General features: G+C 45.9%; 1 protein-coding gene across 1 annotated transcript in view; it reads right to left on the reverse strand.

Moving 5' to 3' along the window:
- LOC144097420 (uncharacterized) overlaps nucleotides 1-16399 on the reverse strand; it is a 60344-nt gene that overhangs the window by 24321 nt on the left and 19624 nt on the right. The window contains exons 2-4 of the mRNA XM_077630147.1: nucleotides 15161-15312; nucleotides 13763-13830; nucleotides 1244-1330 (exon numbers count right to left, since the gene is read on the reverse strand). Of these exons, the coding sequence (XP_077486273.1) occupies nucleotides 1244-1330; nucleotides 13763-13830; nucleotides 15161-15312 (307 nt within the window). The remainder of the gene's footprint in view (nucleotides 1-1243; nucleotides 1331-13762; nucleotides 13831-15160; nucleotides 15313-16399) is intronic.

A 16399-nucleotide genomic window follows, 5' to 3' on the forward strand; every position in this document is an offset into this window, starting at 1 on the left:
CATTCGAAAGGAAATATACTTACACATGCCACACCTTCTGTTCTCGCACCAATAAATGTTTTCATCATCATGATCAGCCTTCTTGCTCCCACTGCAGGGCAAATCGCGGTAACATTTCTGTCCACTTAACCCTTTTTCTTGTGCCAGCTGTATGCCCGCAAACTCCGCAAGTTCATCCGCCCACCTAACTTTGTGCCGCTCCTTACTACGCTTCCATTCTCTTGGAATCCACTTCATTACCACTTCATTAAGGACCATCGGTTATCTTGTCTTCATATTACATAACCTGGCCGAGCCCATTTCGTCTTCGTCATTTGGGTTAGGATGTCATTAACCCACCTTTGTTGCCTGACCTGCTCTACCCTCTTCCTGTCTCTTAACGTCGTACCTGTAATTTTCCTTTTCATAACTTCCTGTCTAAATTCAGTTGAACCCTTTTGATTACGCTCCAGGTTTCTTTCCAATGCTAAGCACCGATAAGAAACAGCTGTTATGTACTTTTCTTTTGAACGATATTGGTAAACTGCCCTTCATTACAGAGAGAGCGTGCCAAATGTGCTATACCCATTCTTATACTTCCAGTTACCTCATTCTCAGGATCCGGATCAGCTTTCACTACCTGATCTAAGAAGACGTATTCCCTTACCACTTCCGCCACCTCGATACTAATTATGAGATGCTGTTCCCTTCAAAGACTGTTGAACTTTACTTTGGTATTCTTTGCAAAAATATTCAGACCTACTGTTATGCTCTTGCTGATTGAACATGATTTTCAGTTCATCGCCTAAGTTACTTAGAAAGGTCATGTCATCAGATAATCGCAGAATACTATGGTATTCTCCAGTTACTGTTATCCGAAACTGTTTCCAATCTAGGCTTCATTTTCTTAAGATTAGGAAATACCGTGCAAAAACTAATATGTATACTGGCTCCTGTTATAATTTTAAATGATGATGTATTTTTTTCAACCATGTAACCATCTGCTGTAGTTCCCTCGAGGTAAGCGGTAATGAATGAATAAAAATAAAAATTGCAAATTATACGATGACAGGCATACACTAGTCCTTACGAGCCATTATGCAATGACGCCAATCTTCGGCTATTCCATACTTTATTTGCAAACCCTACGATGAATATTGACTTGATCGGGCCCGCTGGCATTCATTTTGTTTAAATTCATTATATAATTAACAGGGTAAGTGCAGCGCCACTGATACAAAGGGTTTTGAAAGATGTCACTCACGCTCTCCGTTGTGGTAAGGACCATCCACGACGTAGCAGTTCTTGTGGTCCGTGTACAGAATTATTCCCACATCTTTTCTATCTGCGTCTAGAATGCAAAACAGGAAAAGGAATTCTTGGAAGTGGGAGATTACGTAGCTCTTATATTTCGATCCGAAACCAGCTACATTCACTAGTTTAAACTGAAATTTTATTAACGGCAGGGAGGAACTCACACAGTTCGATATAACTCCCCCATGAAATTCATTTCAAGCTAATTGCACAAAGGGCGACATGGATACAGGATTCTTTACTTTTCATCCAGAGACGTGATGTGCCGAGTGAGGGTGATTACGCCATGGTTTATTTTGATGTAAAACAGATTATCACGCTAGATCGAGTCGCTTTCACCTTACAGCTCTGCAAAGAATTTCTTCACGTAGACACCATATTGTCTTTAAGGACTCCATTCAAAATAAGCGACCTATGCCGCTCCTGGGAATTTCACCTTCGTAAGACGTACTTCATTTTCAGCGGGCACTTCAACAGGCAACGATTCAGCGCAGGAACCGGGTGCAGCTGTTTCCGTAGTCTGCGCTAAGCGTGCAGTAGAAGCCAGTGAGAGAACAGCTGTCTCTACGTTCACTCCGCCCACAAAAATGTTCCTTTTTGATGCGACATGCAGTCTGTCCCGCGGCGACTGAATTACATCAAGCCTACAGTGTAATTGTTTGTGGAAAAACAAATTAACAGAAAATTCAATTTCAAGGTATCCTCGGCGAGTGAAAGAAAATGTCACTGTCATAACATCGGCGTACCGTACTTTGACACCAACTGGAAAAATACCTCAACTTTCAGTTTGCAATCCTTAAGGGACAAAAGTATTCGGTCGCCAAGTTGCTCTTTGCTCGCACCTTCACTTTGTGCTTGAACTATGTGCTTGAAAATCGGTTAGGCAAAACAATATGTATAAAATGACGTATTTCCTGTCAAGCAACCGTAAAGGATTGAGCGCTACACGGGAGGTTAGGAAAAAGAACTTGTGCAGAGGGAGCGGGCCTCGAACAGTTACCCTGGCATCCGGCATTTTGCAAGGGGTTAAAACAGTGAGCACTAAAGGTAGTGATCTGATAGCGTTATAGTAACCATCGCGAGAAAAACCGGCGTCCAACCGGCCATGTGAGGAAAAGCAACTTGCCCACCTTGCCAGGTGGAAATGATATTAATGCAAACAAATTAAGTGAAATTTTTACGTGCCCACCGTGGCAGTGCGCATCAGCTCATTGGGCGAGATATGGACAGCTTTCCGAAAAGCAATCCGGCAAGAAATGACTTAGTGGTGCTACGTTGAAGAAGTGATTATTCATGTTATGTTGGAGAATGGTCACGAGTCATGATTATTCATTGCATAAGCTCTGTGCACCTTAGATTACGCCACTTTAACGTGTTAAGTTATCATACGCTACAGAATTACTACCATGCTGTCAATACTTTCATAGGTTCAGTTTCATCATTCATGGCTATACGCGTTCCCTTGCATATTGTGGCATGATGCGCTGACATTCTGACATCATCCGAATTTCGCGCCATGGACGCCGACAGAAGCGCATTTTGTGCCAATGCGACATACAATTCTTTATGATGAAATTTCTATTGCTTGACTCATTTGAAACCTGCCTCTGTAGCTGATGGGGCGTTTGGAACTTGTCAGCAGGGGTTCAGTTGCAACTGGCGAGGGCTCACAGTGTGCAATGTTCTAGTTGAGCGAGTGCGCTATCAGCAAAAAGGCATAAAACGAACAAGGCACACTGTCCCCTTTTCGCGCATGCTGTCACAAAGGAAGAAAGAAAACGCGTTTTTTAGGCAGCATAGAAATAAGCCAATGTATACGAAGCGTTTCGTATCAATTGGGAAACGGATTAAAAAAAAAAGACGGAAGCCTCAGGTAGTTTAAACGAACGAGATAAGGCGTCCCTCATAGCCCGAGTCGCTTTTGGACGTTAAGCCCCCCATAAACCGAACGAGATGTGTGTTTGCTGTCAAGCACCGCTCTTCAGAATATTCTTTATATTCGGTGTAAATTTCAATTACTTGTCATGAATTACGAAAAACTTTAAATATTCAATTTAGAGCAAAGTATATTTCATTAAGTTGTAGACGACGCTCAGAGACAAATAATTCAATATGTTGTGCTCCCCCCGTAGTTGCTGCGTAGTCCTTATTTCCCACATTCAAAGAAAACCGCCAAAAAGTTAAAGTTCACTACGTTACTAGGCACATGCGCTACCACGCGCAGCACTCTCAACCGTGTTCTGAGAGAACAAAACGTGCGCGCTTATCGCCTCGAAGTGAGCGACTAACGCTCAATTAAATACGCACAATAATAAAAATGGGGCCACTTGTCCTCAACTTTTTCGCTGAACACGTGGCGTTCGGTCGCAGACCCACAATATGGCAGCTGCCGAAACGGCGGTTGGGAGCCAGTCTCAATATGATGAGCGACGTTTGACGGCTCGCCTAACGGAGTCTGGGAAGCGTCAAAAGCGCAGCGGAACGTTTGCAGAAGGGTGGGGAGCTACGCACTATTGGCCGACGGAAGAGTGTCGTCGATGGCAGTTAAGAGAAGGTCGTCGAAGTAGGTGCGGAATCCGTATGCAACATGTTGACTGAGGGACCAATGGCAGTCTCGCCGATTTTAATGTCAGACAGCTGGCGGGCTGGTTGGATGGTGCCAGGGGACTCATCATGCAGCAGGTGAGGGAACATTAGGACGTTTGTATATCAGCACACTATCGAACTCCCACCCCCACCCCCCGGGAAATCGAGGACAGCGGCAGGCAGCGGCAGGTTCTTGCGGCGGAGGAAGAAAGCGGACAGCGTAAATAAAACGGTGACGACTACGCGGTACGACACGAGAGAGTAACAAGCGCTGAAGCTTCCGGAGCGACGTCGACATCCACAGCGCCGATGAGCTTGTGCGGCCCGGTGGAAGGGCTTTCAGCAGCAAAGTCGTCACACAGCTCCGAATATTCCAGCTCGGAGAAAGAGAGAGATAAATTTCAAGGTAAGAACTGCAGAGAGGTCGGCCTTTGAAACGGATACCTGGCCTGCTGCTCTACTGGGGAAGGGGAAGATTACAAGAGTGTCGCGATGGGTGGCGATGTGATGAGAAGAGAAATGAAAATATGAGCACGAAAATTTTATGGGATCACAATCACCAGTCGAGGCCTTTGTCGGTCAAACGAAAGTTGAGAAAACGCCCGCATTGCCTGAATAGATTGCAAACTCTATGGCCAAGCGCAAAAAGTGAGTCTTCGAATAGTGGCCTGCTGTTGCAACCCTTCAAGGAAGCGGCCGACTTTAGTCTTTCACGCGCATTTACTGAGCACAGCACGGGCGCAGTCCTTCACGGCGTTATATTGTAACAAGAAATTTTATCTGTCAATGACGTCATGGAAGCAGGATGATAGGACCAAGAACATGACAGTGCAGGAAAAAAAAAACGGCTGGCGGTCTACCATTGCTAAGTCCAAAATATTGTGCGAAAGCACAATATTTACCTGACCTGAAAGCGCGATTGAGGTGTCCGCTTACTCAGGCAGCCAGCTAGGTGCGAATTCAACATTTTTTATCATCAATGCTAATCTGCCCAACGTACGCCTGCGGCCCGTTGTCCAGTGTTCGGTTTCTGGAGCAATGTTGTCAACGCCAACTAGTGCCTTGCTTCTGCCTCAACGTTTTCCACAGCAATGCATGCAGCGCACATCTCTCTGCCTTTGCCACCACATACCTGAGAGCGGGAATATTAGTTCGATAGTTGTATTACTTTTTGAGAACATAGCGAAAAAAAGACACGAACGGCACAGATGTAGACGGCACAGGCGCTACAGGTGACCGCGGCTGAGGATAAAAACGAGCCCAATGTAGGAGAAATTTGATGGAACAGTAGGTTGGTTTGGGCTAGTCGGTAACAGATTTTGAAGACATACCGGAAAAAAAGACACGAACGACAAAATGTGGACGGGACAGGCGCTATGTCCCGTCCACTTCTGTGTCGTCCGTATCTTTTTTGCGCAATGTTTTTAGAAAACGGTTACCGACTATCCGAAACCAACCTACTGTTGCAGCAGATAGTAGTATTAGTTTGTGAAGAACATGTATAATGCACAGCGTAAGAATGGGTTACAGTTGAATAGGAGGCGTGCTCGGCCACGGCCACAGCCTAGTGCTCTCGCGTAGTGGCCAGCGAAGCTGTTCTGTTCGAACCGCCCCGGGTTCGAATCCCAGTGGCAGATATATATTTTATTTGTATATATTTATTTATTCCACTTGACACAAACCCACAAACACGGTAAGCATACAGACATTGCAAGACCTTGCTCGAGCTTTATACACCGGAATAGAGATTTCCCTCAATTATCGCAATGACGACCCGCGCTGTGCATGCGGCCAAAGGTCCAGTTCGCTCTTTGGTAGAGGTGCGGAGCGAAAATTGGGAAATTATGCCGTCACTTCACGGAAAGAGCAGCAGCATTTGATGAATTACGGATTCTGCAGCACCCGTGTCGACAAGCGCATGCAGTGGCAAGCATCGACGATGACTTGCGGGTGGAAAGATGAGTCCTCGAACTTTTCGACGAGCATGCACTTGTTGACTCCAGAACAGCGTAATTTAGTTTCCCTCGCCAACGGAGGTTGTTCGACGGCGCATCGGTGACAGTCAACAGCGACAAGGGGACGGATAACGATGGGTAGTACATGGACGCTGGGCTTTTCCGTACGCATTCAGAGGCGAGCAGGCCGGATCAGAGCGAAGCAAATGAGGTAGGCACGCAGATGGCGGAGTGACAATGCGAAGGCGACAGTGACGGCCCACATGCTCAGAGAACCCGCTAGGAATAGCAGATAGGGCAATTTTGTGACGTGCGTCAAGGGTTATAAACGTGCAAAAGTCAGAGGAGGAGGGGGGAACCGGTTCCATGCTGAGAGCAGGAGCTGGCACGAGGGCGGGCATCGCATGCGGGTGGTCGGGAATCTTGGCTTCGGCGTAGGTCAGTGCAGCAACCGAAGGGACTTGGTGGCGAGCTGGAAGGGTTTCAACAAGTTGGTCTCGGATAATCTGCTGCAACGGCCCCACCAGAAGAGAGGGAATGTCTCTACGCAGGGGTAGCATAGATAGCTGACGTGCGACTGCCACCCGAATGAACTGCTTGATCTGGTTGAGCAGTGGCGACGGTCGGGAGTCGGGCGTGAGGGCAGCAAGAGGATCCGGCAGCGGAGGAGAGAACGAGTCAGAAGGCGTCTCCTGCGGAGTGCGTCGTAACTCAGGTATTGATTGATGACGTCATAGACGGTGGTTGGATTCTTCGCAAAGAGCATCTGCAACGCGCTGCCGTCATTCCTTGCGGAATGTGGTCAATTTTCACGCGCCCTAGAATAGTAGCATCCACACGCTTGCAGAGGCCCACAACGTCTCGTTGTAACTTGTAATTCTCACCAGGTACCTGCGCACGGCCACGCCGACGTCGCTCCGGGCGCAGCTTGCGTACTTCTGGTCGGGAAAAGACATCGCAGAAGCTCGTCTTGAAGCCCGAACGTTGTGATGCCAGCTGTGTGGCTCTGGAATCAGAGGCTTACAGCGCCCGAAAGATAGAAAATGACGTTCAATTTGAAGCCATCAATCCACTAATGGGTGATCACCCGGTCGTAGGAGGCCAGCCGGCCCTCAACTTCTTCAGCTCTGGTACCGCTGAAGGCAGTGGGCTCGCGCTGGCACAATGCTAAAGCCCAGAGAATGGCCGGTGGACGGGTGGCAGAGCTGGGATGGGTTCGTTGGGCGTAGTTGAAGTAGGCAGGGTAGGGCTTGGATGGTCTAGGGTGGCGGCGGACCGCAACCTACACCAATTGAAAGGTGAAAAGTACAAAAGTTTAACTAGGAACGGAAGTCACACAAATGTAAACGGCAGGCGACAGAGAGCGCAAGTGAACTCAAGCACAGCCAGTCCACAACCACCTCGCGCAGCACGTCCGCGCTTCGTCCTTTTCGTCTTCATCAGCCAGGGCAAGATCAAGCGCCTCCGTCATGGTTCGCTACTGTACAATAAAGTGTAAGATACTATGAACTAGGCTGCTTCAATGATTTTCCTTTGTTTGACGCAACAGCGTAGAGAGCTGGGTCTGTCGACTAGCCGTCATGACCTAGGATTGAGAGGAAGGCCCCAGAAATGTACCAGATGTATTTTCAGAATTTTCAAATTGAACAGAAAATTCTTTGGCTTTAGGGTTCAAAGCCAGGCCTTCTGCGTTCCAGGAGGGCAAGCAAAAAATACGGTCACAAACGCGTTGTGTATGAAAAAAAAAGATCAAAGCAAATGTAAATATATTAATCAGATGCCTCTGATAGTGCCTCTTGCTGTAGTGCCTCTCATTCAGAGGCACTACGGCAAGAGCAAGAGGGATGCTTGTCATGTGCGTCATGTGTCGCCTCTATACCTTGCGAAGTAGGGGTGGTATACCAGGTCCCCTTCTCCTGCGGTGCCATGGACATTGGCCAGACTGGCAGTTGCGTTAAGAAACGCTTGATGGAGCATGAAAACACCAGGAAAAATGACCCCTGTCTCACACACGCTCCCACAGCAGGCAATGCCAATGCAGGCATGAAAAGGATCATGCAGAAAGGAGAACTAAAGGGGACCCCCTTGCCCAGGCGCCTTTCTAGTGCAAAAAGTGCCAATGTGTTCCCGATTACAAGAACACGTGCATTCTGTTCCGACATAACAATAAATTAACACGCGAAGTAATACAGGCTTTTTATATTCACCACAACGGCACAAAATGTATCAGCAGCCCTTCCATAACGTTATCCGAGAGGGAATTGAGCTATCTGGCCTCCCACATGCCTTTCAGATAACTTTTGTTGATTGATAAGTAGTTCACTGTTTGTATTTATACGCTTTTCGTTCTTCAATAAAAAAACCAGTATATAGTCAGCGCCTGTTTGTGCTAGTCCTTCGTCTTGTGTTCTGTTCGTGTTGCGCTGCGAGCGAAGAATTAATTGGAGAGGCATGGGAGAGGGCTTTGCCATGCAATGGGAAGAGTAAGGCTGATGGTAAGAATTGCTGTCTTGCCTTTCACTTACCGCCGATCACGAAGCGCGCTCTTCATGTTCTGGGAGAATGTGCTCACGTCCTTGCAAGACTGTGATAGCAGCGTCGTCGGCGACATTCTTCAAAGTTTCGAGCGCGCATGCTTCCTTCTATCAAAACGCATTTAGGAGCGCTACAACACGGCTGCGCAAGAACGTAGTCACTTGTTTATTTTTTTTGATGCTGTCACGTAGTAGTCACGGCAGTCTCGTGTGCAGCAATACAGCTAAAAGGGTTTCCAATCGAAACTCTTTACGTATAGGCTGTCCGGCGCCCAGGAACAACTCAGCGGTGGCGTAGCAACATGCGTGCTCGGTGGGCGCCGGAAAGAATCCTTGCCGCTCTAAGCTGCACTCAATTAAAAACTGATAGCGAACTTTCGAGATACGCGTGCAGTTACCACAGCATTCTGGAACAACATAGAATCTGTTCAGCCTTGGTGCTATCAACAGCGGTAAGTCTGGTCGCGCCTTACATCACAAAGAAAGCGATAAAGCGGCGTGCCGGCAGCTTTGAAGAATGAACAGACGAATACTACTAAGATTACGGGCAATATTTTGCGGCCCCCGTAGTAAACCAGTATAGCAACCCAATTTGTGATTGATTCGAAGCGTCATAAGTATATCGAATTGGTGATTTATTGGTGAGGTCACTGATTTCGTTACGTCATAATTAACTACTCACTTGACTATGTTTCATCGCTTGTAACTCAATAGTGATGAGGTCATCATAAAACGAATTAGATATTTGGTATCCTCTAGATGAGTTGAACACTTTAGACACCAATATTAACCAATAAAAGTAAAATAATTTATGGTTAGGCTTTAAGGTAATTGCCTATTATTAATTAACTGATTACGTCATGATCTAAAAATGGCAGATTCGTAAAGGGCTCGATCAGTAGAACATGTTAGACATCAATATCGGCTAATTGAGTTAATATTTAGTTATACCTAGGCGTAACATGGTGGCCGTGACGTAAGCACTCAGCAGCTCACAATTTCATACCTCATGGCTACCGCGCACCTACCACCGTGAGGTAAATAAAAATGGCCCTCCAAAGAGTATAAAAGCTTTTTCGGCCAAAATTGGTCAAAAATATAGGACCTCACGGCGGTAGGCGCCCGTTCGCTGCTAGGTATGGAAAAGTAGCCTAATAACGTGGTAATACATCGCATGGAAGATAGACTGCGCTACCAAACAGTTAACGCTCTATAATTCAACGTCTTCCAGAGGGTGGCGGCATATTTTTCTTAAATTCTCGATGAAAAGATCATGTTGAAAGTACGGTGCAATAAAATAAGCTCTACTAATTGTTTTCAACCCTGCCTACAACATATATAAACGGATTTTACCCTAATGTGAACTTGTAAAAAATGCAAAATTATAATAGAAAATTATAATAGAATTTAGAAGTTGGCTCTTATGAGCAGGACCGGACGGAAACGTCGTTGACCTCACAGTGGTGCTGTGCACCGCTTATTACTAATATTTAGCTAAATTTACGTGAAACGCTCTGACGATATCTCCCGCAAGTGAGCGTCAAAGCGATGGCTAAGTGTGAGAAGGATGGTAACAAAAAGATGCAGAAAACGACCCAACGAGAAAATTTGAGTAGCGATGAAATCTGGGCTGGATGGCTCATACTTGTGACGAGTAGCGCAACAAAAAAGGGAGCGGTGAACAAGTAGGCAAACTCTGCGCTGTCTGTGTCCACTCGTTCATGGGTCCCTTGTTTTCTTGTGATACTGGTCAGAAAATCTGGCAGCAGAATAAGGGTGAATAAATTTTAAAATCTGGATACAGTTCGTAGACAAGCCTAATGTCGGGCAGATGCAGAAACTGGGCTTTTCAATCCTCAGTGCACTTACAAATAGCAAGGCAGAGTATCTAAAAAAACATTTTATTGTATACAGCGCTTGCTTAAGGGTCTCCTTTTTGCGTTCATGACTTCTCTGATTGTGAATATAAGTAGAGTTTGTGTGCTATTTCTGTCCAGCTACAGTTTGCAACAGAAAGCTACATAACAACTGTATCTTATCGGTAACCTATGAAGCAGGAACATCGAGGACAAAGAAAAGGGTTCAGATTAAACTCATAACACAACACTCTCAGGAAAAAGAAATAGCTTTACTGTTGGCAGACAGGAAGGGAGCACGGTGGGTGAGATAATAAACGCGCGTTAATGTCATCCTTGTCGAAATGAATGAAAATTATACCTGAGCAGGGCAGATGTTGGAAAGACAAGATAGTCGATGGGCGTTAAGGGCAGCGAAGTGGTTTCTAAGAGGAAGCAAGAGTAGCCGTGGGCGGCAGAAAAAGGTGAGCAAATGAGAGTAAGGTATTCGCAGGGACAAGACGCCCACGATGGACACCGGACAGGATTATTTGCAAAGATATGGGAAAAAAGCCTTTGTCCTGTAGTGGGTGTAATCAGACTGATGATGGTGATGAGTTGTCATAAAGTGGAATCATGCCATGTCCGATGGCTTGTGTGTAATAATGTACTGGTTTGCAGACCTCTTACATTCTAGCTGCTGATAAGTGGTAATAAATGGCTTACATCAATACACGCCTTTGAAAAGCTGAAAAGAAACTAAATAAGCTTCTCTATTCTTTCGTGATGCGCATAAAAATTTTACACCGCATTTTGACATAACAGAATGGTTGAGAGGTAAACAATAATAGGAAGTGTTGTCTGTTAAGGAGAGTGCTGTGACACGGAGTTTCGGGCACGTAGGCCGCCACCAACGCGCTCCAGGCTTGAATGCCTTCAATTTGCTCTGAACAATCACAGCTCTTTGTCCTGCTTAGAACGTTACCGCCACGTGCCATGTTGGCGAGGGGCTACGTCGTGAAGCAGCCAAGCTTCCGAAGATGAAGCCCTCTCATTGACACCGCGTCTGGATTTCGTGCAGCGTCTCGAGCCGCTCATCTTCCAAGGACTACCCTACGAAGATGCTGAAGAATGCCTAGACCTCGTTGAAAACGCGCTTGCATACTGCGCGTGGAATGGTTTAGTGAAATGAGACATGCCTATTTTGAAGTTCAAGGATGTACTCGGACCTGGTGTGAAAATCGAAAGCTTGTTCGCAGACTTGAGATGTATTCAGAAGGGGGTTTTCAAGGCTCTTACGAGCATCATTCGGAAATAATGAGAGTCGTTCCTCGAGTGAGGGATTCAACTCCCGAAAGACTCTTCCCTCGGTAATGGCGAATAAATGGAGTGTTTTCTTTCCGCGCTAACCACAACATGGCCGAGGAAAAGACAACACCTTCTAATGCTTGGTCTCAAATAACTTTTTCTCTGGCGTCTACGTTAGCTGCCGAAAATTCCAGCAGAATGCCCGAAGAAGCGTCTACCGTGCAGAAGGCCCTTGACGTCGGTCACGCTAGTAACGCGGATCGCTGCAATGTTTCCGGACAAACCACTTAAACGGGATACCTGAATGGGGAGAGTAACCTGAAAAATGTTATCCGCGATATTGGGAGAGAATAGCAGATTCGGATGTTAGGCTCTTCCCACCAACCTCAGGTAGCGACGCTGAGGGATATCATTCACGAGGCAGTCGAGAGACCGCTTCACCACCTTCATAGAGGACTACAACGGAAGCCCAAGCTGTGATATCCTCCACTGGAGAATGCTGTCCTAGGCCTCTTCGAGGTGGTACGACTGTGCTAGAGCGCCACCCCCAAGTCCCTGCTCGCCCATTCAATGATCGACGCTCTAGGCCCAGAAAGTGCGATGTCTATAGAGAACCCTTAAAACTGTTCCTTGTGATTTGAGTGCGGGAAATTCCGCCACAACCTGCTACAGCGAAGTCGAAGATAGTTGCCCCAAACTGAACAGCCGTCACCGTCTTGTCATTTCCACGCTTCGCATCGCCAAGCCGTAGCTGCACACCGCCCATGTCAGGAAGGCCACAGGATCTCACAGGGGAAGCTCAAGAAAGCAACCTTCGTAGGTGAGGTTACTGGCCGACGAGAAGATGAATGCTCGCTACCGCCGACGACACAAGGTGACGCCGCATCCACTACGGCTGCACTTGGGAACGAAGATTACCCCAATAGCGACATGACGAAACTTCGAGATGATGACGCTGCCATGCAAAACGGTAACGACGCGCCCCAGCCGCAGCTCAACACCAACTGAAGCAATGAAACGCCGAGGCCAACATGCAACTAGAGAGCATGAGCCTTTGACCTAGAAATGACAATATACAGCCTTAGAGTTATTGCAGTGGTTGAAATGGGAGTGGACTAGTCTGCTGATTGGAACATTCTCCGCGCAGCTGAAGAGAGTCATGACACCATAAAAGGCCCATAAATATGGAGTGCTGGAAGGCACATTGCTAACCTATGAGACTGTTACCTGCTCACTGCTGATGAACGCAGTGCTCAATGGTGCGGTATCCGCGGAACCTACTGCAGGGTTTTTCCGCTGACACCTACTGGTCGCGCCTTCTAATGCGTGAAATGCAAGTACTTGAAAGCATCACTCCTTTCTATTTCTCCCATGCACGTCGCAGCGTTTGCGCCACCGCATGGTCCACACCCACTTCCACATCGCCTTCCGCATAGGTCTTTTTTTTTCAGCAAACCTTCGCGCAGTTGGACTTGTGAACAAAGCAACCAGATGGAAATGCACCCATTGAAAGAATAGTGTGCTTTAAGTCCCTTTAATATATGGCAAAAATTAGCAGTCAGTGGTAGTGCGCCGTGCGCTCTCTTTTCGAAGGTCTTCAGTTCACCAATAAAGGTAACGAGCACGTGTGTGGTTCTTTTCCTGGCCTTGGGTTCTGCGCCATAGTCTTCCTTGTCACAGACGCCATGATGGCTCACTGCCAGGTGTTAAAACATCCTGAGGCGGCGCTCCGTTTCTGGTGTTTATAGTGAAAATATTCAAGGTTAACCTAGCACAACCACCAGGTTAATGTGGACTTGACTGCATATCAAGTGGGATGTATGCGGTCTGGCCCTGATCATGGAAACTCTGCTAAACACCTTCACTGAGTTTGTTTTTGGGTTCGTTTAATCCTGGATGCTTCGCAAATATACCTTCTTGCAATCAACCGCTCGCACTTTCTATGAAGTATATTTAGTTCACTCCATCAACTAGTAAGCCAAAGCCAAGGCAACAGCGCCAATGAATGCACCACCAGTTCTCACTTAGCATCCGCTCTTCTACATTTTCTAATTCATTAGTTACATTACACCTCAAAAATTGAAACCGCTCTGCACTCTCCCAAGAGTAAGTAGGTAGAACGTACGACATTGTTTGAGTAGTACTTAAAGCACTTCACAAACAGATATATAAGCAAACTTTTCTTAGAAGGCAAAGTAGGTTCCCCATAATTAAAATTTCCGCCCCCTTTGATACAAAAATGGGCACTTACCATCGTCCATGTAGTATTCAAATTTATCCGGTGTATCTCCTGATGATATGTGGAGACTGACATTTTTCCTACAAGCGAAAAAAAAGTTCGTTACCGCAGACAGATTCAGCTTTTCGCTATTTAGCAAGGTGACTAAACGAACCATACAATTAAAAAGATAGCATCAGGATCCCCCTGATCCAAGATGCGTCGTCGGTCATAAGGTTTGCCCATTGGCTGGAGGGATGTGACGTAACAAGGACGTAGCATTCTCAAAGATTGGAGGTAGTGACGTCAACAGACAGAGCATCCCCATTGGCTGAAGTAACGTCACGGGACCGGAAGTGACGCTGCTTCCGCTAAAGGCATTAACAGTTCCTAATGTTACCGCATTGCGATAATATTATGAATTAAGTGTCCCTGTGAATTTTGTTTCATCTTTCCTTCAGTATATTCTTGTGTATGAGTTGCTCTTCCTATGTTGCTTATTATGTGAACATGTGTGCAGATGCGATAATAGGTTGGCTGGAGTGTCACGTTCATTTCTACAGCATGCCTTGTCTTTAGAAAATTAACCCGAGCTTTCGGTTCGTAATCTCTCTTCTAACATTGGCGATTTCTGGGCTCATTGTTTCTAATAGAAAATCTAATATTTTGCCAAAGTCCGTCGTAAGGCAACAAGTGAAACAAAAGGTATGTTTTATTTTTAATATATTGCTTACCTTAGTTTAATTAAAGCGCCACGAAGGAGTGGGAAACACAAGAGCCCTCAAGCAGGGCCGAGAATGTAAAAACATTTTAACAGAAGCGTATAAGAGAAATTTCTGTTCGTTTAAATACGAAGGAAGGCGGGGAGATCATTTAGTTTGAAACATTTAAATAATGAAACTAATAACAAGGGCGTAGCCGTTGAACACCGTGCCCAGAATAACAGCACAAGGACGAAAACCTGCACGTGGGTCTGTGCAATGACCTGAACACAAATCAGTACTAAGAACCTGGCCATCATAGCGACTATGAAGGCATAATTACCGAACTGAAGAACATCAGTAATTCGTAATAAACAATTGATAAAGAAGAAGCTCAAAACGAAGAATCGCTACCCAAGAAGGCGCTACAAAGGTGCGTCATTCTTTTCGACTTAACTCGGATTCCGGTGATCAAAATTACCTTGTGAGGGCTTTCTGCCTATAAATATATTGTTACCGTTTCATGCTGTGGCAGATCCCCAATGTAGCGGCAGTTTTGGCTCGTCTCTCGATGAATTAGGTTAAACTATGAGTGTGTACGCTGACATTCTGATGTAATTTTTTTTCAGATTGAATGACATAGAAAAGTCTTTTAGCTTTCCTTTGTGACTAACAAGTTTAGTGCATCTTCGTCGACACCTTTATATATTTATATAGAAACAGTGATTACTTTTTTGTTCCGTGGTGCCCTTTAAATAAGAACACATAGGTGGCTGTTTTGGACTTGCGGTTAATGTGCGTTCGCTCCAGAGTCAAGCATTCCATAATGGTGTCATTGTTGGAGTCAGAGATGGCCACGAGGTGAGGAAACATAGCAAATATCTGTAAAAATGAAGTACAAAAGTTAGAAATGCACATTGTTCGTTTGGAGTAGACTAGATTATTACGTCTTTTCTTCTGCAGAGGATCTGAGCAGGCAATTCTTTACCAATGATCAATATCAAAGGCAGTGCAAACACAAGAAAAATAAAAATATTTTAAATGATGAGTACTATTTAGATGGGCACGATATGAGATATAGAATATACATCCTATGTTGCAAACGGGCCTCGGTTTTAACGGAGACAAAGGTGTCAGCTAATGCAGGTTTTGGTTTCATTGGAGTCATGTTGAGAAAACTTAGGCACCACCTTGAGGGCATGACGCGGGAGCATTGATGGGCTAATGCCAATGTATGCTCAATTGCTAATTCTCGACTTTACATTATTAGAGTTCCCGGAGTCCCCATACCACACCTGGCGCAGTTGTCCAGCAATTAAACGATAAGCTTTGTACTGCTGATGGGAGGTGCTGCCATAGGCAGGGCTTCTGTAACTCAGTTTGCTCTTTCTGAAAAAGCTCTCGTGGTCAGTCATTAATTAATTGCTACCTGCCCCGGTGGTCAGTTTGCTTGCAATCCGCTGGGCAGGTTGCGATGACGCCACAAGGTCACGTGACCAAGTCGGCCCACCAATGTTGCTTTTCCGGGGATTTTTTGCTCAGAACGCTGACAACGACGCCGGATTTTTTTCACAACGGGAGTGTTAACGGTTTCTCAACAGAATATCGTTCAATAGACTGCTAAATGCTGGCCAGGTACATTGGGAAAGCATGCTAGTTATTCTGTTAGCTGAGCAGGAAATGGCGCACTTATCCCGCTGTTCTATGCTTAGCGCGTACTTATTGGTTCCAGAATAGCAATAAGTTCACATCGGCTACCCTTCCCTACCTTGTGACATACTGATTTGCCTTTGTTGCACAATCGTCTGCTTATACAGGCGGATTTTTTTTTCATCGTCTAAATATTTTTGTTTGAAAAGCCGTCAGAGATACGTCGCTGCAGTCTGTACAGGTGCATTGCGCAGGAAGGTGGCAATTGGTTATGTGATTGAGCTCAGTATGTGGACGGTTAAATACGAGTAGACCAATT

Source organism: Amblyomma americanum, chromosome 7 (assembly GCF_052857255.1).
Source record: "Amblyomma americanum isolate KBUSLIRL-KWMA chromosome 7, ASM5285725v1, whole genome shotgun sequence".
Classification (NCBI taxonomy): domain Eukaryota; kingdom Metazoa; phylum Arthropoda; class Arachnida; order Ixodida; family Ixodidae; genus Amblyomma; species Amblyomma americanum.